Here is a 22,710-nt window from a genome sequence, read left to right on the forward strand (position 1 = left end):
TCCAGGAAAACTGGAGGAAGCTGGCATATAGTCACACTGGAGATAATATTTTAAATCAAATACATGAATAATCAAATCCGCAAAAGTCAAATCCACAAATGTGGGGGAAGACTGTAATATAAAAAGGTAATCCATTGCATAATGAAGCAGGGCTGTTTAGAAAGTATATATGGAAACATAGGACAACAACAGCTCATATTTCCAAATCTATAAGGTTTTCTTTCCAAATAAGGATTGAAATGTCTCTTTGTAAGGATTCAAGTTAGTTATGATATTGTTTGCAGTTAATCGTACCTGAATGGCCTCCACTTTGGCTGTCCAATCTCGCGCTCGCTGCAGGGCTTCTCTCAAGGCCAGCACATTAGGCAAGTAGGCTGGGATATTCTTTGCTTCATTGACAATGCTCTCCAAAGCTGCTATGCTTTGTCGAGGCCTAGAGCAAAGATGAAAACAAGCTGGTTGGCACAGGCTCTTGTTTTCTGGCTTTTATCAAATAAAATCAAAACTAAAATGGGCAGTAACACACAGTTGTCACTATGTAAAAATTGCTCTCCATGACAGTGCATTCATTTATTCCATTGATAACATACTCTTTAGAGAGAGGCTATCTTTTTTTACATTCAGAGCTACCCTGTAAAACAAGCCTAGAGTGCATTACTTGATAACACATTGCATGTTTCTAGGCAGACTAGGGATCAGACACCAAGTCCCCTCAGTACAATTCCAGGTCAATGCACATGATCTTGTAACTGAAGTCAGTAAAATCTTTTTAAAATAAATTATGCCATTTAGCATATACAATTTGCCATATGTAGTATTAGCATATAGTCGGTGTGTTTTACAAAGTACTTTTATGCCTGCACAATCCCGACCATCTTCCTCCGGATCCTCTGTCTAACTGAAGGTTTTTAGCAGCAGCATCATGGAAAGGATGATGGAGGGCTAGAGAAAGAGTTTGGATGTTTGATTGCCAACAGCATGTCTAGAAAACAGAGTGATTCTTCTCTAGACAACACTATTATGCCTGAGTGTAAAACAGGCAACGTAAACAGCTGAAAAGTCTTCCTTGACCCAATTGTTTCATTTCACTCATGCATATTATTAGTTTTGGATTAAAAATTTACTAGGGTTATTTAACTGCTCTTCTTTTTTGTGGTATAGAAACCTATCCCTATTATTTCCATAATATTTCTGACTCCTACTACTCAATTTTCTGTTAAAGAAGGAATACCCAATGACAAATGTGCTTTACAAACATGTATTGGAAAGCATCTGATAATTTTTTCCCATGCTCTAATGTTCTTAATTGTATTTCCCACATCTACTGCCCTCCCAATGTTTTGAACAATAACTGCCATCCTGACTGGGAATGACTGGAACCACAGCCCAAAATATCTGGAAGGAACTACTTTGCTGCATGTTAGCCTAACACAGTGGTTCTCAACTTGTGGGTCCCCAGATGTTTTGGCCTTCAACTCCCAGAAATCCTAATAGCTGGTAAACTGGCTGGGATTTCTGGGAGTTGTGGGCCAAAACACCTGGGGACCCACAGGTTGAGAACCACTGTCCTAACACAAAAAAATGTCTCAACTCATTCTGAATAAAACTTTGGCTTAAAAAGGACTTCATTTCTCCGAAAGATAAATAAATTAGTATTTTCCCAAATATCTAGTCTTCCCTCTGGAAGGGTGAGGAGGGGAATTTGAAAATAAAACAAACTATCATGTTCCTCTGCTTTTCTTCCATACCTTTATATCCCTAAATTTAAATTCCACTTTAATGGACATTAGAAGACAGTTATGTTTCTCTCAATGAGATACAAAAATTAGAAACTGAATATTTTGGTTTCCTCTTCAAGAGACAGAAAGTGACTTTGGAGGAAATTCACACAACTGGCCAAAACACATAGTTACTAAAGGCCCCTAACAATTAAAAGGATCCCATGAACAATGAGCAAAGTAGCCAACAGTTACACTTGCCTTGCTTGGAGACAGACTTTGGCCTTTTCCTCCCACCTCTCAGAAACTGTAAGCAGCTCCTGCAATTCGGCCATGGCTTTCTCCACTGCATGATGTGGTGCCAGCCCTACTCCTGAGTCAATCAGTTTTTTCATCACATCCAAAGTGACTCTCTGAGGATCTGAAAGTGTGGCTCGCACTTCGTCCAGCCAACGTGCCTGCTGCAGCTCTTGCTTCAGGCGAGGCAATTCAGGAAGTTCCACATAGAGGCCAGTGCCCATATCTAGCAACATCTGTAACTTGGATGAGTCGGGGACTTCATCCATCATGGCCTCCTGAGCACGTTCATGAAATTCTTCAACATCATCCAGCAAATTCTAAAGGAAAGCATAGCAGAGTTGCTGTTTAGCACAGCATCAATGACCACCACAAATAACAAAAGAACTCTTTCCTAGGTCTAATCAAGCAATATGTTGAACAGTTAAATCTGTCAAGAAAATAAACAGATTACAATGGCAGAGTGTAAATGAGCTAACATTGCAGAAGCTGTGAAGCTGACAAGACAGGTGCAAACTCAACACTCCCTTGTGTGCTTTGAAATAGCAAACAAAGTGCTAGTTCATTTGCTATAGTTTTCATATTGTTAAGTCTGCAACCTTTCTGCACAGAAATGCTTTAACTACAATTGCTGGAAATAATCTGTGCCAATCCCATTACATCTCCTTTTGACTGTTCAGTGAGTTAAATTTGCCGGGGCCACTGATTCTATTTCTTTTAATCTGTTCTCTCCACTTCCACGGTCCCTACAATACCCCGGGAGATAAGAGTGGTATATAAATAAAGTTTTGTTGTTGCTGTTGTTATTGTATTCACAGCATGCACCTTATGTGCATGCCTACAACCTGACTGCTCATTTAGCCCTCTAGGTATTCAGGTGAATCCTGAACAGGACCTAAGGCACATAAAATGAACATTTAAATACATTTGAATCTGAAGAAGAGAAATAAAACAAAATATTATCAGGGAATTACTGCTAAAATGATCAGATGCATTTATTTATTAACTTGCAGAACTTTCCTTTCAAATTCCTCCATGTACCTACCTTTACTTGTCGAGCTTGACTAATGACACAAGGAAGGCTAAACAGTTGCTGGACAAAAGCTTTCAGTTCTTCCACAGTCAGTTTAGTCCGTGTCTTCCCAGAATCTGGAGTTAACCTACTAGATGAAAATAAAACATCTTTTAATTTACATATATAGTTCCTAGAGAGCTACAGTTAATTAACATTTCTCAAAGGTAAGATGGTATTTTCATTTCATAAACAGAAACCTTTATAGAAACATGTTTTAATATGTGTATTTGTTTTTGCAATGTTTATGTATTTTAATTATTCTGTAACCCATCTCGAGTCATAGGGAAAGGAGGGTAAGAAATAAAATTATTATTATTATTATTATTATTATTATTATTATTTGTAGTTATAAAAAAGCATAATCCTCCTTTCTATCAAAATAATATAAAAGGAAATGTATTAAATCTATAGAAAGTAAAGTCAAATTTGCCAATGCTATAATAATCACGATTAAACCACTAATTAGTCCAAACAGAAGTACATGAAAATCCAGTTCAAGCCTGCTAAAGCCTCTCCAATTTTTATCTTATACAGTAGAGTCTCACTTATCCAACACTCGCTTATCCAACGTTCTGGATTATCCAACGCATTTTTGTAGTCAATGTTTTCAATATATCGTGATATTTTGGTGCTAAATTCATAAATACAGTAATTACTACATAGCATTACTGCGTATTGAACTACATTTTCTGCCAAATTTGTTGTCTAACATGATGTTTTAGTGCTTAATTTGTAAAATCATAACCTAATTTGATGTTTAATAGGCTTTTCTTTAATGCCTCCTTATTATCCAACATATTCGCTTATCCAACATTCTGCCGGCCCATTTATGTTGGATATGTGAGACTCTACTGTACCTAGGAAAGGTTCAAGTCAGTAAGTTTGTAGAAAGAATTATACAGCCAAGATATCAGGAAAGAGAACTGTCCTTGGGTACCATCAATTTAATTTTCTATTGTGATATATCCACAGCCAGGCATTCAATAAATGTGAATTGCAGGAGCTGTTTGCAGTCTCTGAGAGGTGGGAGGCAACAACTAACAGTACGTGATTATTTGAAGTCCACACAAGCAGAAATATAAGACTCTGGAAATTTTGAAGTCATGAATGGGGGAACTTTTTGGATTTTCTCAATTTTAGTTATTTTAAAAATGTGTGACAAACCTGTGTTTTTGTTTTTTGCTCAGGAGCAGCTGGGCTACTGAAGCACAAGTCTCTGCTTCTTTCACAGCATCTTTGAGCTTGCGGAAGAGATCGTTCTCTGGATACTTCCGGTCTTCAGCATCTTCCAGCATCACTCTCAGCTCAATTATATCTACAACAAATTGGTTAAGTGGTCATTTGTAAACTACCTTCCCCCAGGAATGGGTGTGTCACAAGTCACCTGTCAACATATAGCAACCCCACAAATTTTACAGGGCTTTCTTAGGCAATACTCAGGGGTATTTTCCCAATATCTTTATCTGAAATACAGCCTACAAGACCTGATATTCATAGACATCTTCCATCCATCTACTAACCAATGCTAACCTTGCTTAGCTTCAAGAACAGATGGGATCGACTGCCTTTAAGATATTTAGGCCATCGGGAATATCAAATTTAAATGCTGATACAGTATATACTGTAATACAGTATAAGCATCATTTCAGTCTCTACATGAAATTTTCTCTTTGCACAGTGATGTTGCATTAATTAATGAGAATATTTTAACCCATTTTCTGGAAATGAGGATGAAAGACAGGATGGCAAGGAGTAAAGTTAAACTTGACTCATTTGCTAGATTTGTTGCCTCAGAAAAACATTTCATTTGGTGGATCATTACTATCTACACTACAAGGAATATCTCATCTACCTGGGAACTGCTTTCTAATTTTTCAAGAGTTAAATTACACAAATTATCCTGGGATGAACTAATATCAGCCACTCTTGACCAACTGGTCCACATTTCAAAAGAAGAAACAGAAACCAAAATGAAACAAAGAAATTACACCTCAAAAATGTAATTCCACACTATTAACTTGGAAAGCTAGCTTGGGCCAAAGGCATATTTTCTCCAACACTCCCTCAAACCTATATTGAAAGCGAATTCCCTAACTCTACCACACTATGAAAAATAAAGCAGTATCTAACACTACCTCTATCATCTGACCCCAATAAAAACAGCAGCACCCACAATGTGCTGAATCACAAAATAATGTTGTAAATTCAGGAGATGCTTGAAAATATAGAATAAAAAGCTCATTTCATGCCTTTCATCTTGAATAGTGTAAAGACAGGTATTTTATGACATCCCGGAGACCACTATATGCCTATATTTAGAAAGCCTGGGAAATATAAAGTATTACATTTAGATTCAAAAACCACATGCATATAATTGAATAAACAAAAACTTAAAATGCTTTTCTGTGGTCAGTTTCTACCTGGGTGAATGACTCTGGCTGCCCCTCAACTCTGGAACTCCCTGCCCAGGTAAGCCAGATTGGCTCCTTCCCTGCTGTCCTTCCAGCAGCAGGCTAAAACCTTTTGTTCAGACAGGTATTTAAAAATGAAGGTGTTTAAAAGTCAGGGGTGATGTGGTTTTATATGCATTTATGGTTTTAACTTGAATTGTTTTTAATATTAATGGTGTTTAATACTGTTTTAATATTTGTATATTTTATATTTTAAGTTATATTGTAATACTTTTAATTGTGAGTCACTTGTTTAATTGTGAAGAGAGAAGGCGGGATATAAACAAATATAATAATCATAATCATAATGGCAGTGGCAGCTTCTGGAATTTTTGTGGCTGTAACATTCAGCTTTGCAAGGCTTCAGTGCTAATAATTAGAAGACTGTTTAGTTATAGTCTCTACTTTTTGGTGTAAGAAGTTTAGCCAATGTATGGAACTATTCTTATTGAATTATTAAAAATTGTTGCATTCGATCATATTTTCTGTCATCAATGCTTTCACCAGTACTTTTAATACAGAAAATTGGCATAATACAGATAATGTCTCACCAAGTTCCAAAACAGCTGATCTACTACTGTTTAAATCCATGCAAGTGAAGACAACTATGGCTGATCTGGTATTATGTCTGTACTTCAGAATAAACAGTAAGACTGTGCTAAGGAAAGTTTTATCCTTTCTACCCCCAATGAGTTCAAGCTGGCATTTAGGATCCCAACATCATTTTCTGTATCTTCGCAACAAGCTGAGGGAGGACACCTGGCCCAAAATCATTTAGTAACCTCCAGGGCTGACTAAGGTTTTAGTGCTGGGATTCTTGTTCCAAGGATTTGTTCTTTGCCCGATGTCTATTATTTACTTTCAAACTACTAGTTGACAAGGACTTCCTGTAAAAGATCCTTAAAGGAAATATAGGTGCATCTAACCTTTCTTATGATTGAGGTTGGCAGAGAGTGCCTCTGTAACCCGGCTGACCCATGTGTCATAGGATTGTGCTCTGACTTTCACTCCATACAGCAAGGAAGGGAAGTCTTCTAGCGGATACCGGTATCTGTAGGGAAATAAATTGTCACTCTCAGATAAGGAACATATACAGAAGGATATACATTGATAACACTGAGCTTTTTCAGACTATAAGTACTAAGAAGTGTAATATAAACAAGCATGCCACGTGAAAAGTTGACAAGTAAGAGTCTAAAAGAGCTAGTAAAATGCATAGGGACACTGAGTAATCGTACCTTAGACACTTCTTCTGCATAGTACATGAACACAAATCATTTGGATGATACAAGCACACAAGCCGCTCAGGATTACAGGAACATGTAAGAGCTGATAAGAAACATGTGGTTCTACAGGCAGCACATTGACGCTCATCATCTGGAACCAGCTCAAACACTTCCTCCTCTGACATCAGTACTCCCTAATACCAAAAATAAAAATTATCTGTTTGAAATTGTGTTCAGGAGAAGAATCTCTCTTTCAATGCTGCTCACATTCTGTTTACTCAGACCAAACAGAACAAACATCTCATTAAACTCACCATCTGCACAACAGTCTCCCTTAAGCGAGTCTCTTCTTCTGTCATGAGGGTCATTTCCTTGCAGACCATGGCAGCCAGCCCAACATCCAAGAGTTCAGGGTCTGCAGCCATCTTAAAGATTAGCTCTTCATGAGAAAACACACAATGACGCCTTAATCGTCGATAATGGTTCACACACTGCCGTCCTATTGGAAGCTAGAAATCAAAGGAAGAATTTTCGTTTAGTTATGTCACAACAAGCTGTTTTTCTATCCCCTCCTCTTGGATCTTCACACTGGAAGTCAGAAGAGGATGAGAAAAACAGGTAAAAATACCTCATTAAGGGAAACATGCAATTATTACTGACATTAAGTGTGTCCTAGTATCTGGAAGAAGGATCTCCAGAGACCATTATATGTCATGTTGTTTATAGGCTACCTGGGGGGTGGGGGGATGAAGATAGTAGCTATGTTCATTCTGGATCCCATGACATTAAGGAAAAGAGGTCTCAGGTAGCCTGTTTAAAATCAACCTCTTCCCTAGAAACTGTCAGACAACACCACCATTAGGAGAATCATAAAGCAATACACACAATGAGATAAAAGTAAACATAAAACCCAGACAGAAACTTAGTAATAAGACTTGCTAGAGACGTCCTCTCTCCATAGTACCTGGAAATCTCAGTGCAAAGAAACTGGATATGTGAACAGTACTTATGAAAGAATAAAACCATACAAGCAAAGGGAAGTCTACTTAATTTGGTGTACAAATGCATGCTTGTAACATTTTAATGCACTATGAAGATAACAGCTTGGGCCAAATGTTGGTAAAATTTATAAAGCAGGTTTGCACAAATGTAAGCTTTGCCTATCACCCAATATGCTGCCAACAGTAAATATTTGAGTGATATAAAGAGTATGGTTGGAGGCCAGATAGCCTAGAACTATAGTTCTATTTCAGTGAACAAATACAAAAAAGATGGTTAACTGTATGGAACAATGTAATATGTTTTGTAACTGAAATGTTACATCATTTCCTATGGCTATATTGGAGGGAAAATCACAGGGAAATTAAGATATGAGGATGTGGCCATTTCAGAGGGCTTCTAGTGCACTTTTTGGGATGATTATTTTGCTAAGAAAAATATTTAAAATCATAGGGTGGGGAGCAGGATTTGAGCTCTTTTGGGGACTGGGATTTGTGGGCTGTAAAAATGTGGCTGGCAGCAGCCTTTCTCCATACCTGTTTAGGGTATGATTTTAAGTTTACTATTTGCTGTACTACATAAACAAGGAAAGAAAGGATATTAATGAAATAAAGGCAATAATATTTCCAAGTCTAAAGATACAATGACTGTTGCATTTTATTTGTATTGCTGAAGTTTCCATTTTCAGCTTTTATTTCCTGCCATTTGCTTACTGCAAAAATATTGACTCCATGCATCTTACAATGCAGCAATTTATAATTCATTTCTATCAGCACTTAATTTGAATTACTGCAGAGTATTTGAAAATACCGTGCTTCAATTCTCCCATTCCAATGCCTTTGGCTTAATTTCCAAAACACAGGTTAGTGTCCACGGTCCTGCACTTATGATTTCTGGAATTTCTGGCCACATAAACATTACACAGTGAATCTAGGTTCTGAATTGCAGGGAATGCTATGCATAAAATTGTTCTTCTTCAGAGGGCTTCTGCAATGTTTTACAACAATAAGTGGTTCAATTGGTATGTTCAAAATATAGAAGGAGCTTTATGCACACAAATATGATAGTGAGACTGAGAAGAACACAAAAAAGCCCCTTTTTAAAGCAGATTACCTCACACAAAAAGCAATAAGTTAAATGGGTACAGGAAGTAAGAAGAGAATGGGAAAAGGCCTTGTCAGCAAATACCTAGATTACCAGGATTTATAATGGAACATGCAATACCAAGTTGCATGTTCAAATTTAACCAAAATAATGCTTCTCAGTGGGTGCTACTTAACTGCTCTTTATTGTAAGATTGCCTATGTAAGGTAATGCTATGAATCTACACACCCAGTCAGCAGTACAGAAGTTCACAGCTTCAGCAAAGTTGTAGCCTTGATTAAATCCAGAGTGATAGGCACGTGGGAAAGTCACAACAAACTCGCCAGCACATTGATTAGTCCGGAAAACCTAGAAAACAAAAGCCAAATACAAATGTCATATTCAAAGAAGAAAGACTTAGACTTCAGAATGAGTGATGAAATTCTCTTCCCATGTTTCAACTGACAAAGGCCATAAAAAGAAGTTGATTTTAAAAACATCAAAAGTATTTTTTTTTTTGCAAAACAAATGCTGTGAATCCCTGGAGCAGTTGGTTCTCAACCTGTGGGTCCCCTGGTGTTTTGGCCCACAACTCCCAGAAATCCCAGCCAGTTTACCAGCTGTTAGGATTTCTGGGAGTTGAAGGCCAAAACATCTGGGGAACCACAGGTTGAGAACCACTGGTCTAGAGGAACATCTTTCCAGCATTTGCAAATGAGATTACAGACTGCCCATCAAATAGTTAAGGGCTTTTGGAACACAGCACACATTGCTGTGTCAGGAGAAATAGAAGAGAAAATGTGCCTAAGAGAAATAGAATCAGTTGCCACCTGATGAATTAGAAAAAGCACTTTTTTTCCGAAGTGCGGCAAGGCTTTCACAAAACAAAATTATAAAAGCCCAGGATCCTCTTATGGCAAGCAGTGGATCATTTTGCAAGACACTACAGCCTCTAACTCAGTGGTTCTCAACCTGGGGTCCCCAGATGTTTTTGGCCTACAACTCCCAGAAACCCCAGCCAATTTACCAGCTGTTAGGATTTCTGGGAGTTGAAGGTCAAAACATCTAGGAAACCCAGATTGAGAACCACTGCTCTAAGTGATCCAAGCAAGAGAGCAATGGTAATGGGTGACATTGGAAAGCTTCCCACGTGTGTGTGTGTGTGTGTGTGTGCGTGTGCGGGAGCATGTATGTGTATGCATGTATCTTCCATCTGATTTTGAAGAGAAGGGCAGGCTTAATACAAGGCATTTCCTCTGCCTACTGACATTTTTATTTCTTAGGTCATACGCGTATTAACAATTTCAGTAACATATTTAAATCTGTTCCTAATTCATCACTTAACTTTACTGTAATTTTGGGACTTAACCCTGTAAGACTATAAGCTGTTTTGATGGGGTCACCAATATATTAATCCCTGTTCTCCCCACAACCAAACTAACATCACTCTGGCATCATGTTGTAAGAAGAGCTTACCAATGGCAGAAAGTGGTGTCTCCAGTTATCCTTATTACATTACAATACATTTATAAATTTAAAAGTATATAACCAGCACTTTGATTTGAGCTCAGAAACAATGAAATTGCCTTTAAAGCATAAACATTTAACTCCTAAAATTAACTCCACCTTCTGTACACAGGATCATCTGGTTTTTTTTTTCCAAAGGGGGTTCCACATAAAGCACATTGCTGTAATACAATTTCAAAATAACTAAGGGATGTGTCTCAATAGTCAGATCTATTTTTCAAACAAGAGGTGCAACTGGCACACCAGAGTAAATCCAACAAATACAGTCCTGGTCACATAATTCTGCCCTCAATCACTCCATTATTAACCCCAGGCTCCAAATTTATTCTTGAAAGACAAAGAACTGGGTACCATCACAACCTGCTAAGACCAATACTGAATCTGCACTGAAATTAAATTAAATTTTAAAACTTTATTTCTATCCCGCCCTCTCTCCCCTGGGGATTCAAGATCACAAATATGAATCACAAATATTTACAATGCTAGTTTAAGCCACAACATATAAGAGGGGCCTGGGGGGGGGGGGGGTCTGAATTACTTACAGGCACTCCATGTTCCATAAGCACATTAGGATTCATGATGGTGACTAGCTGGTGCAAAAGATCAGGCTGAGTCTCAAACAGCTCTGGAGCTAGCTCCCGCATAACTTCTTCCAGTTGCTCAGCTGCATGAGATGGTACTCCATACCATGTCTTTGGTTCTCCCCTAGCAGAGTAGATGATCCATTATACAACAGAAACTAATTCCCACACATAAAACATCCTCTATAAACCATATCAACCCTTGATTACATATATAAGTCAACTGTTCCATGTATTGTTTTTCCCCCCCCAAGAACTAACTGAACTGGTAATTGGATGCTTCAGATCAAAAATGGTCAGTTTGATCATGAAATTTCAACATGGTCTAGAACAAGGGTCCCCAATTAAGGCCCGGGGCCACATGTAGCCCATCGAAGCCATTTATCTGGCCCCTGCAGCGGCAGTGGCTCCCTTTTCCTCCAACAAGGAAGGTGCGTGCAGCACGAGGGAAAGACGCATGCCTTTCCCACCTCCTCCTTTGCCTGGTGCGCGCCTTCCAAAGCCTTGCTTGTTTATAATGGTATTTTAATTATTTAATGAATTATTAAGGGGTGCTTTGCTAGTGCTTTTGGTGCACAAAGGCAGAAGGGGGTTGGACTAAATGGCCCAAGGGGTCTCTTCCAACCCTCTTTACTATTATTATTATTATTACTGACAGAAGGACACAGTATAACACAGCAAATGAGATAGATATGCTGGATTTTGTATCACAAAATCACAAGTTGAACACTTCCCAAGCATTTAGGACTGTGTGATATATTATTACTATTATTAAAAACATTGAGGCTGGGTGGCCATCTGTCAGGGGTGCTTTGCTTATGCTTTTGGTGTACAAAGGTAGAAGGGGGTTGGACTACATTGGCCCAAGGGGTCTCTTCCAACCCTCTTTTTTATTATTATTATTATTATTATTATTATTATTATTATTATTATTATTATTATCATCATCATCATGTTATTATTATTAACATTGAGGCTGTATTTGTTCCCACTTTGTTTTTTTACTTCAAAATAAGATATGTGCAGTGTGCATGGCAATTCGTTCATAGTTTTTTTTAAAAGGATAGTCCGGCCCTCCAATGGTCTGAGGGACCGTGAACTGGCCCCGTTTAAAAAGTTTGGGGACCCCTGGTCTAGAAGGTCAGAGCACCATGGCAGATTTTCTTGTTTTAACTGTGTTGTAATAACAAATGTATAAAAAATATGAGTACTAACCAATAGTTAGCAAATATACTATTCATATCAGTCTGAAAAGGCCCATGGGCATTACTCTATGCCTCCTCCCTAATCTGAAGTTTCATTCAATTTAAATGTGTAACTGCTATCTTGTTAATGACTTGAAAGACATTAATATTATTTTGCTTTGAACAAAAGCTTATATTAACCCCTTAGAAAACATTAATCAGAACTACTACTATCATCCTGAACCTACGCAGAAGCATCCCCCACACAGCAAGGGTTCGTACCAATGAAGATAATTGATGGAATAACTCCAATGGTCTTCAATGTGCCAGCAGAAAGAAGAGAAGCACATCCCCACATAAAGCCAGGGCACCTTCATGCCAGAAATATCAGCATTAATATGAGCGAGGACAGATTGTTCCAGGACTGGCATGTTGTTGAGATTCCAGCCAGAAAGGGCATACTCCTGCCAACAGAAAAAAAGACTGTAAATGAACTAGCCAAAATGGAATTAATGAAGCATAATAACAGTTGAATGCTCCATCATATTGAAGCACAGAGGATGACTGGAGAAAACGTATTTCTTCAGATGTCGTATCTGTTTTCTTGGAAGTGGGCGAGTACTCTGCATTGATGGCAAAATTATTCCTCTGTCTCTGAATACAGTATATCCTAGCTGGTAAACTGGCTGGGATTTCTGAGAGTTGTAGGCCAAAACACCTGAGGACCCACAGTTGAGAACCACTGCTTTAAAGGATTCATTTGGAAAATAAGAACTATGTCCTTATAACCTCTCTCCACATGCACCCTACTTATTATAGCATGCATTTTGCTTATTCAGTTATAACACACCATCCAGACAGATTAATTTTTACATAAGCAGCGAACTGAAAAACAATCCTTTTATTTTTCTTATCTGTATTTATAAAAGAGACTAAGTTCTTTGGTTTTATAGATATCACTTGGAAGTCAATCTTCTAGCTAGATCAAATATAATGCCAGGATATATTTCACATGCAAAGTACATGTTACACTACAAGCATATATAACAAAATATCCTTTTTCATTACAAAATGTCTTTCAGTTGATGACGGAAAGTGTTGAACAATTATCTTGCCAGTGATTTCCCACCACTTCTCTCTCATTGCTTTTACTGCTATATCACCCAGAAAAGAGGGTGAAAGAACAAAAATCATCCTAAAGAATTTCATGAAAAAAATAACTAATTTAACTAATCTCCTTTCCAAAGCCACCATGGCACTCTTAACAAATGACAATGAAAGATGCAGTTGGGTCCTAAACTATTACAATGATGCCCAGCTCTAGGTTTGGGGACTAAGATACACTAAACCTAACAGAAACACTGCCAGTATCATGCATGCATACAGTTCACAACTTACCACTTACTAGATGAAAGGCAGGTTGGGGTCCTAAGCAGAACTACCATCCTATAGATGTGTTCTGGCTTGTGCCACCATGTTCATTATGTCTCAACCTCCTTAATATGAGTATTAGTATCATCGACATGATAATGCTGGTCAGCAGACATGCAGACACCATGAACTCTACTCATTACCATCCCTGTATTACACTCTATTAGGTCATCAGATGAAGTGTAATTAGTATGATGGTAGCTAAGACATATACACCCTGGAGAGTTGCATTTGTGCTAATGTGTCAGTTGAGGGCCTTGGAATTTGTCACACCATTTCAGAGGATAGGCATGATTATAGCCAGTTGATAGGTGAACCATTTGTAAAAGCTGCTACCTCTATCAATACCAAAATATTCCAAACATCATAAACACAGTTAGAATGAGCACTCTAACATGTAAAACAAAAAGCAGGAGAAGTCTCTAAGCCACACCTCCTCTTCCGGCATTATTTTTCGCCTGCCATCCTTTATTGGGAAACCACTTCCAAAGTCTTTGGATGAAATGTCAGCTCCATACTCCACAATTACATCCTCCTCAATGCTGCTCACCAACCGCCAAAACTCCTTCTCCACCAATTCAGTGGGAACCATCTAAAAGTAAAAAGGTAACAGTATGAAAAAAGATTTCAGCTTTGAAAGATACTATACAACATTTTTAAACCAATGTTTATAATCTCACAGGTGGTAAGCACTTCCTCATTTAAGTCATTTATTTTAAAATGCAGTAATATACTTGCGGAAAACAGCCATGATAAAACGTTTTGAAAATTTCTCTCAAAAGGTAATAATTTAAAAACCCACTTTATATGCATGGTGTAAAGTGGAGAAAGACTGTAAAATGATACTGTTTTTCTGATCCTACATAATTCATATATGAGAAAGTGGAAGTCACATATGAATATTCCCTTTTTCCCTGACACACGACTTGCTTTGTGTGAAGAAGTGCAGATATGTGTAGGTGAAAACAAGCAATCACATAAGCAATCTTATATGGCAGTGGCACTTAGAAAGATGCTACACCTTTAACTGTTGTACATCTATTTAAGGGACTGATCCACTACCATGCCAAAATGTCTGCTGCAATGAGAAGAACAATGTGTATATGTGCTTTCAAGGTACCTGCAGAGGGGAAAAATCCTCTGATGGTGTGTTTTGGGAGTCTCCCATGAAAGTATTAACCAAAGCTAACCCTGCTTAGTTTCCAATATCAGCTGGATATGGTGCCTGCAGAACCTGTAGCTCTCCAGATGTTTTGGACTTCAGCTTCCAAAATTCCTGGCAAGCTTGCTAGGGCTTCTAGGAGTTGGGAGTCCCAAACACCTGGAGAGCCACGGGTTGTGCAGGTCTGCTCTAGAATAATTGGGATAGCACAGAGATTTAATGCACTTATCTTAAATTCAGAGGTCCATCAAAGTCACCAGAAGCAGATAGTAAGGCAGTCATTAGCGGGGTTGGGAGCAACTATCACCTTAGAGATTTTTGCAAAGGTGGAAAAACCTCAAGATTTTATGAAGTGCAATTTCTCTACTAACCAGATCCAAAACAGTGAAAAAAGCAATCAGCACTGGAGAAGAGTAAAAGAGAGGATGTTGCTCAGCAGCAGAAAACTTATTTAGACATAAAAGGTCCCAAATTTCAGTCTCTGTCTATCACCAGGAAATGTTAAGCAACAGGACTGAGAAAGACCTCTGCCTTAGTCCTAAAAAGGAAAAGCACTATAGTAGAGAATTGTCAGAGTAGGCAATTCGAGAGTAGATGGATCTGTGGACTAGTAAGCAGCCAACCATGCAATGGAATTCTTACCTAATGCCTTAAAAATGTCTTACAGATAAAGTGAAAACCCACCTTCTAATGCTGTCGGAATAAAGGCCTATTTGACTATGAAATAAATTGGCCAAAACTATTTCTGTTTGCTGCATTCATTTCAAAAAATATATTTTTAATTCCCTATGAGTGTAAAGCAGGGCAGGATAGTCCTGTTAGTCTCCCTTGGCATGTACCAATGGTTCCTGGATATGTTTTCTCCATTATTGTTCATGGCCTAATCCTCCTTTCCTACTCTCTGTAAAAGTGAACACAATTCTAAATTCTGCAACAGTACATCAAAAAGAAAAAAGTTTCCCATCACTAATAAACTTCTGGTTTTGATGTATTCATATAGAACTTAGAATTGTGTTCACTTGTACAGAGATTAGGAAAGAAGGGATTGCGTAATGAACAATAATGGGAGAATGAGATTTTAAGTACATGGCCAAGGTACATTAATAGGACCATCTCTCCTTCTCTGCATTCAAACAGTTCATGAAAACGACCAAGCTACAGAAGTTCAGACTCCTATCGAGAACACTTTGGCTGCATTAGTTTTAGGGGCCACATCACAGTTGAGCATTTATCCACTTTAATCCACTTTAAATGCTGTGACTACCTCCTGCAGAATTCTGGGGTTTATAGTTTAGGGAGGGCCAGGGCTTCTTTGGATGAGCAGTTTAAAGCCCCCTCCCTAAACTACAAACTCCAGAATTCTGTAGGAGATAGTCACTGCAGAATTCTGGGGTTTGTAGATTAGAGAGGAGCCTATAAACCGCTCATCCAGGGAAGCCCTGGGCCTCTTTAAACTACAAAACCCAGAATTCTGCAGGAGGTAGTCACACCATTGAAAGTGGATTAAAGTGGATAAATGCTCAAGTGTGATGAGGCAGAAAGTCACACCACACACTTGTTCCACTCTGAACAAGTGGAACTAGTGGGGGTGCACACATTCACACACACACATATATAAACAATACCATACTTACATGGACTGGCATGTTGAAATAATCAGATTTGAAGTTATCTGCCATCTCACCAAAGCTCTGCAGAGTGTACTCCCGAACAGCCTGTTCAAATCCGAAGGCTTCACGTGGTTTATTACACTCCTAAGAATAAGAAAAGATAACTATCATCATGACTGAGGAAGACAATGACATTACCCTGGTTTGAGAGATGTCATTTTGTCTGATCAAATATAAGTAAGCGTCATTTCTCCATACAGAGCAACTAAATGGTTAAATGAAGTAAGTTAAAGAGTTTGCAGGTGGACCAGCTTAAACCTACACCTGTTGATAAACTCTATAAGCTAGCCGGCATCCCCCCCCCCCCCGATGTGCGAAGGGAAGTTGCTGCTAACAGTGAGAGAAATAAGGTCGAACATTGTGAAAGCCACCCACTGCATGACTATCAGCCTCCTCAAGTCAAGGAGGAGCTTCATGAGAACCACCACTCCTCTTGATATTCCCCCAGCAACAGCAAGGGTGTCCCTCTGGGCAGCTAAACCAGGCAATCCCAACTGGATGGCCCCCCATGAGGGTCTGACTCCAGGGGCAAACCAAGAATGGGCAACTTGGAAGTCCCTGAACAGACTCAGAAGCGGAGTGGGCAGATCAAAAGACAACCTGGCAAGATGGCACTACCTGGAGGAATCCTCCACCTTGTGTGACTGTGGAGCAGAACAAACAACTCCTCATATGTATGCTTGCCCACAATGCCCTGCCTCATGCACGGACGAGTAGTTGTTTAAAGCTACGGACAATGCGATTGCTGTTGCCCACTTTTGGTCTAAAACTATTTAGCTGTTTGTGATTCCTTTATTTTATCACTTTTAAACTTATTTATTATGCAATGCTTTTGACACGAAATTTAAAAAAAAGCTTTCCAAAATGCTGAGTGCCTGCACCTGCTACAACACATTATAAGTCTAAAAAAGACAAGATTGTCCAATTTATGACACTAGAACTGACATACATTTCTGGAACAACATCTTGTGGGAGCAGATTCTGAGCTTTCCCAGCAATCCTTTTTGCCAAGCTTGGCACAGGTAAGCCTCTATTAGAAACTTGTTTTGCTGTGCCTTAGAACAAGCAAACAGAGCAAACAAGATCCTCAAAAATGGAATCTCTCACCCAATACTTCAGATATGTCTCTACCCCACCCCCCCAAAAAAACACATATAAAGCTTGTACCTCAGCAACGCATTTGGGGCACCTCCAGTCACCTTTCGGAACATCAGGCAAAGGAGGTATTAAGCAAAAGGTGTGGTAGCTATCATCACATCCATCACACAGTAACAATTTGTCCTCGTTGTTTCCCCGTCCACAAAACAAGCATACATACAGGTCGACCTGTAAAAAAAGACAACCTACTGTAGTGTTATGATATTTAAGCATAAGATGGGAATTACCAGACCGAACTATTTGGAAACTTTATTTATCTCTACTCCTTCTATAAAGCAGTTCTAGATAAATCTTCATTCTCTTTTCTGAACAGGAATGAATATACGTCTATGGCCTAAGAACACATACCAAAGACAATAGTTATTGAATTCAGTCACAGAAATGAGAAGCAAATCAAGTATCATTCATGTAAATCAGAATGAGAAATCTTTAAGGATTCAAGAATCATGTATTGTGCCGAATGCACTCAAGTGTGTGAGGAAATATACAAACATTATTTCAGCACAAAATCTTAAGGATTGTAGTCTTATACATACTGGCCTAGAACTAAGTTCTACTGAAAATGCTGGAACTTACTACTGAATAAATATGTGCATAGTTGGGCACTGCCTACTTTTTCATTTGGCTCTCTGTAGACATGGAAGTTGATGGCAGCTGTTTAAGCACTATTAAAGACTAACTGCACAAGACCACTATCTCAAAAGCTGATAGTTGTAATTTCTAACATAAAACTAGGAATATAACCCTAACTTGTGTTCCACACAGTAATTCAAAATTCAGAGATAACATCTACTTAATTCTAATTAGCATATGTTATTGACACTTCATAATTAACTAATTAATTGATCCAAATTTCTCATTTTCTGAAAACAAAATTAGAAGGAGGTTGTTTTGATCATTAATTTCACACAAGCTTCTTCCCTGATACAATAAGAAATGACTAAAAGCTATTGTGTAACCAACTGTAAGCAGTTTTGCTTGAAAATAAAGCCAAGTCTGAGTAACTTGTTTCAAAGATGCTGTAGAGCAGGAGAGCCCTCACCGTGGAGTCAGTGAGGGCCGAATTAAAAATTGCTCTCTAACCATGGCACCAGTATAACTAACTAATTTTCTTGTCTTCCAGCAGTTTCAGAAAAATGTAGATGTTTTATTTCCTTCATTTCCTAATAGGAAACTAGAAAATTACACGATCTAATGCAAACTTACGAAGTTGACAGAAAGTGCCCCCTTTCGCTGCCTCATTTGCATGCTGAAAGCTTCTGATCGGGTACCTTTGCGTCTTCGAGGTACTTCATCTGGAAAGAAAACATTGTAATGATTATATTTCAAAGACTGTAAGGCATCCTTGATAGACAGCAAGGTATCCTCAAGTTAGCAGTAACCAGATTAACTCAAGTATGTTGAATGTACTAAATGAGGGCCAGGGAAGTCCTAATTTGCATGGCTGCCATGGTACACCAATCACTGAATAATCCTTCTATGTTATATGGTACATTTAAAATATTCTAGCAATCCAAAACTTTGTATTTTAAAGATACTCAGAATTTCTGATGACAACACCCATACAGTAGAAGCCAGTGAGCATTATCTAGGGAATGGAATGGAAACCAAAAAGTTTCAATGAGAGTATTAAATCTTTCCTTGCTTTAAGGCTTTCAATTTTTGCCCTTAGTTTTTACACCTACAACATAGCCAATCCCAGTTTTCCAGTTCAAAATTCACATTTTAAAACTTCAGGATGGCACATGAAAAATGCATATTTTAGCACATGAAAACAAATATATCCTTAAACTCTATTATAGAGGAAGATGGGATAAACTTAGCCCTGGAATGTAACTGTAGAATATTTTTGGCTGCACAATCACTAAGCACACAAGCAATGTATCAAAGGTATCCTTATAACAAGCACTTCTATCAAAATACTTTTCAGTACAAATCTATTACTATGAATTACTATGAAATAGCCATCAAGTTCCCATTATTGTTGTTGTTGTTGCTGTTGTTATTATATTTATTTATACCCCACGTTATCTCTCCTGAAGGAGACTCAAAACAGCTTAACATGAAAGTATTAGCATACAATTTAAAATATACAAATATGCAAACATTAAAACAAAATTAAATATAAACAGTATTAAAAACTTCATAGTTAAAATCCATTAAAACATTAAAAGTTAAAACAAAATTCCAAGAGGTTATTGGAAGTCATTTATATTTTTGTTGGCTTCAAGAAGCCAATTAATTAGATACGCACAACTTTATTTATCAAACACTCTGTGAAGTATGTAGCCAACTGGTTGATCAAGCTCAGAAATGTCCCAACTTAAAACGCTGCACCAGATGCTAAAGGGTTGTGTGAACAACCAGTCAAAGCTCTGCATCACAGAAGTTAATATGCCTCACTCTATCTGAATCATAGCGCCCCTGAAACTGCTGATTACCTTCTTTTTCCTTTGCTCCCAATGCCAATCCCATCATCTTTGGTCCTGCTCCAAAGATCTGGAGCTTCTTTAGTTCAGTGTTTCTACTCATCTCTCCTGCCTCTGCCTAAAAGCAAGATAATATGAATTTACTATTAGCATAAGGTAACTAGCAAAGTCACAAAGTTAGGAACCTCATCAGTCATGCTCCACAGAATTTTCAGTCATTGCCTAGATCAGCTATTTCAGAAGAACATGCAACTTATTTCCACCATCATTTTTAACAAATTTCTAACAAGCAATACAATTTACTTTCCCTAAAAACATATTCAAAATGTCAACAGTAGGAATCATACTGTAGAAATTACTACATGTTTCCTACTCAGTTTTTACCAAAAGGTATTATCTGCTAATGCATTTTAAAATAAAGTCCTGGAATTAAGACTACACAAAGAACATCAAGAGACTATACAGAAAGCAAAGAGAAAAATGCATATTCTTAATGTTACATAAAGTAGTCACTTCGTTTCTGGGTCACTGGAAGGAGACAAATAAGAAGGGAAATTCAAATACATAAGATTGTGTTAGCATTTTTCATGTCACATAACATCTAACTAATGACTGCATTGGCACAAATATGGTAAGCCAGAATTCCAGAAAGTCCTTGTTTATCACTCAGTGCTCTGGTATATCCTACCTGATTGCTCCACTTGGCTCCTCCCAACAGTGTAAATGGCTAAACAAAACATGAGTTAACCTGGAAGAAATTTAGTATTCTAACCAGGACTCCTGATTTGTTATTCTCTTGACACGGCAAAACTGAAAATTTGGGTGTGTTCTTCATTTATATTTACGAATTTCTTTAGGCCAAGTCCTGGCCCAGTCCCAGAGCCAGACTTATTTTTGCTGTAGTATGTTTGGTTTGTTAGCAATTCTTTCAATGACAAGGGTTGGACTACATGGCTCTCAAGGTCCATATTAATTCTATAATTCTGGGACTCATTTCTGCTAGCAGAAGGAGCAACATGAAAAAGTCAGCCTAAACAGCTACTGTCTTCTTACTATAAATAGCCTTTGTAAAAGATTGTTCAGACATACTTCTCATGGCTATACTCTCTGAAGTCTTTCTTGCTTCAGCAACATTAAGAGACAGGTAGAAAAACAAAATGCAGTTAAAACTAGGATGACTCCTGTTCAACAGAATTCCTTTACCAAGTTATGTATTTTGTTAACAAGGACCCTGGAAGTTGGTCAGAAGTTAAAAGGGAATGCCAATATTATTTATTACATTTTATTTATATTCCATCCTTCTCCTGACACAGTATCAAAGGAAACTTATAACAAACTGAAACAAAACACAGCCAAAATCATATTATATAAAAAATGTAAAGTAATTAAATACTTTTGTTAGAAAAACAATGTTAAAACAGTGTAATACATATTTAAAATATAGAAGATGAAAGCATGCTTTAGCTAAAGCTAGCTTTCTTTCTTCCTTAACCACAACTAAGTGGAGGCAGAACCACGCTGTATATAATCCTAAAGCCAGGTCTCAATTACTGTTATTATTGTATGTTGTTACAGTATTCTGCACGACTGACTTCAAAACAGCAAAGTTTGGGTGTTTTTGTTTGTTTGTTTTTTTTTGGGGGGGGGGGGGTACAAATGACCTTTTATTCCCTGCAAAACTATTTATGGTACTTTCCAAAGCAAGGAACCTGTCTCTGCCTTCAAGCAAGGTTTAATATCTGTGTCTCTTCTATTTAAATGAATGAAGTACTAATTTACTCATGAAAATGAATAGAGTCATATATCAGTTATATACAAGAAGACTGGAACATATTTTACTCTACATCAGAATAGTTGCCCATCCAGCCCAGTACTGTCTGTACTGACTAAAAAGCGGCTCTCCAAGATGTTAGTTAATGTTAGGAGATATAACTCTCCTATCAACAGCTATGCTTCAACCATCCTAGGGCTTTCTGCACCCAAACCAGAAGCTCTACAACTGAGATATGGCCTCCTACCATAGCATTTTCCATTCAAATTGGTTTTGCCAAATTAGAAACATCACTGCCCAGATTTACTTTGATAGGAAATGTAAGTACACAAGTTCAAGGTGAAAATACATTGTAAAGGCTGCTGAGAGCATCCTGAGGTTTCATTCTAGTGGTTTCATAGTTGCTTTCTGAACAGGATTTTGTTTGAACTGGTTGTTTATTTTTATGTAAAAACAGTATAAAATTCTACAAACAGAAATTCAGATTAAACCACTTCATGTCCTTCAGAAAACATTCAAATGTCAAGTAATTTACAGATTTTTCAGAAACAATCGTATAGAAATAAGATTGTTTTTGAAAGAGGCTGGATGGCCATCTGTAGAGGTGCTTTGAATGCAATTTTCCTGCTTCTTGGCAGGGAGTTGGGACTGGATGGCCCGCGAGGTCTTTTCCAACCCTATGATTTTATGAAATCTAAGGCACCAAAATTGTCCTAAGTCATGTTTAAGTAGTAAATTCTAAAATATTTCTTATGGACACTGTTCATATAACGTATGTCTCAAGAGAAATATATTCAATATAGACCCCATTATATCCAAAGGAAGAAAGTTGAAAAGAAACAAGAATACTTTTACCTTGGGCCTGGAAGGAAGCATAAATAAGAGTCTGGGGAAAAACCTCTCTATTCCAGAAAGCTTTCCACTGGGAATTATCTAGTTACTTTACATA

At 37.8% G+C, this 22,710-nt stretch overlaps 1 protein-coding gene across 4 annotated transcripts in view; it reads right to left on the reverse strand.

Moving 5' to 3' along the window:
- kdm5a (lysine demethylase 5A) overlaps positions 1–22,710 on the reverse strand; it is a 52,239-nt gene that overhangs the window by 20,716 nt on the left and 8,813 nt on the right. For 3 of the 4 annotated variants that reach the window (XR_010006900.1, XM_062983108.1, XM_062983110.1), the window contains 15 exons: positions 20,003–20,108; positions 18,768–18,856; positions 17,571–17,729; positions 16,368–16,487; positions 14,005–14,163; positions 12,423–12,604; positions 10,918–11,080; positions 9,098–9,217; positions 7,081–7,275; positions 6,779–6,960; positions 6,467–6,591; positions 4,255–4,405; positions 3,061–3,178; positions 1,980–2,335; positions 295–433 (listed from right to left, as the gene is read on the reverse strand). Coding sequence is in view for 3 of the 4 variants with exons in the window: in XM_062983108.1 (XP_062839178.1) it covers positions 295–433; positions 1,980–2,335; positions 3,061–3,178; positions 4,255–4,405; positions 6,467–6,591; positions 6,779–6,960; positions 7,081–7,275; positions 9,098–9,217; positions 10,918–11,080; positions 12,423–12,604; positions 14,005–14,163; positions 16,368–16,487; positions 17,571–17,729; positions 18,768–18,856; positions 20,003–20,108 (2,364 nt within the window). In the remaining variant the exon portion in view is untranslated. The remainder of the gene's footprint in view (positions 1–294; positions 434–1,979; positions 2,336–3,060; positions 3,179–4,254; positions 4,406–6,466; positions 6,592–6,778; positions 6,961–7,080; positions 7,276–9,097; positions 9,218–10,917; positions 11,081–12,422; positions 12,605–14,004; positions 14,164–16,367; positions 16,488–17,570; positions 17,730–18,767; positions 18,857–20,002; positions 20,109–22,710) is intronic. The other variant, XM_062983109.1, reaches the window with a different exon arrangement.

The sequence above is a fragment of the Anolis carolinensis genome, chromosome 5, assembly GCF_035594765.1.
Source record: "Anolis carolinensis isolate JA03-04 chromosome 5, rAnoCar3.1.pri, whole genome shotgun sequence".
In the NCBI taxonomy this organism is placed as follows: Eukaryota; Metazoa; Chordata; class Lepidosauria; order Squamata; family Dactyloidae; genus Anolis; species Anolis carolinensis.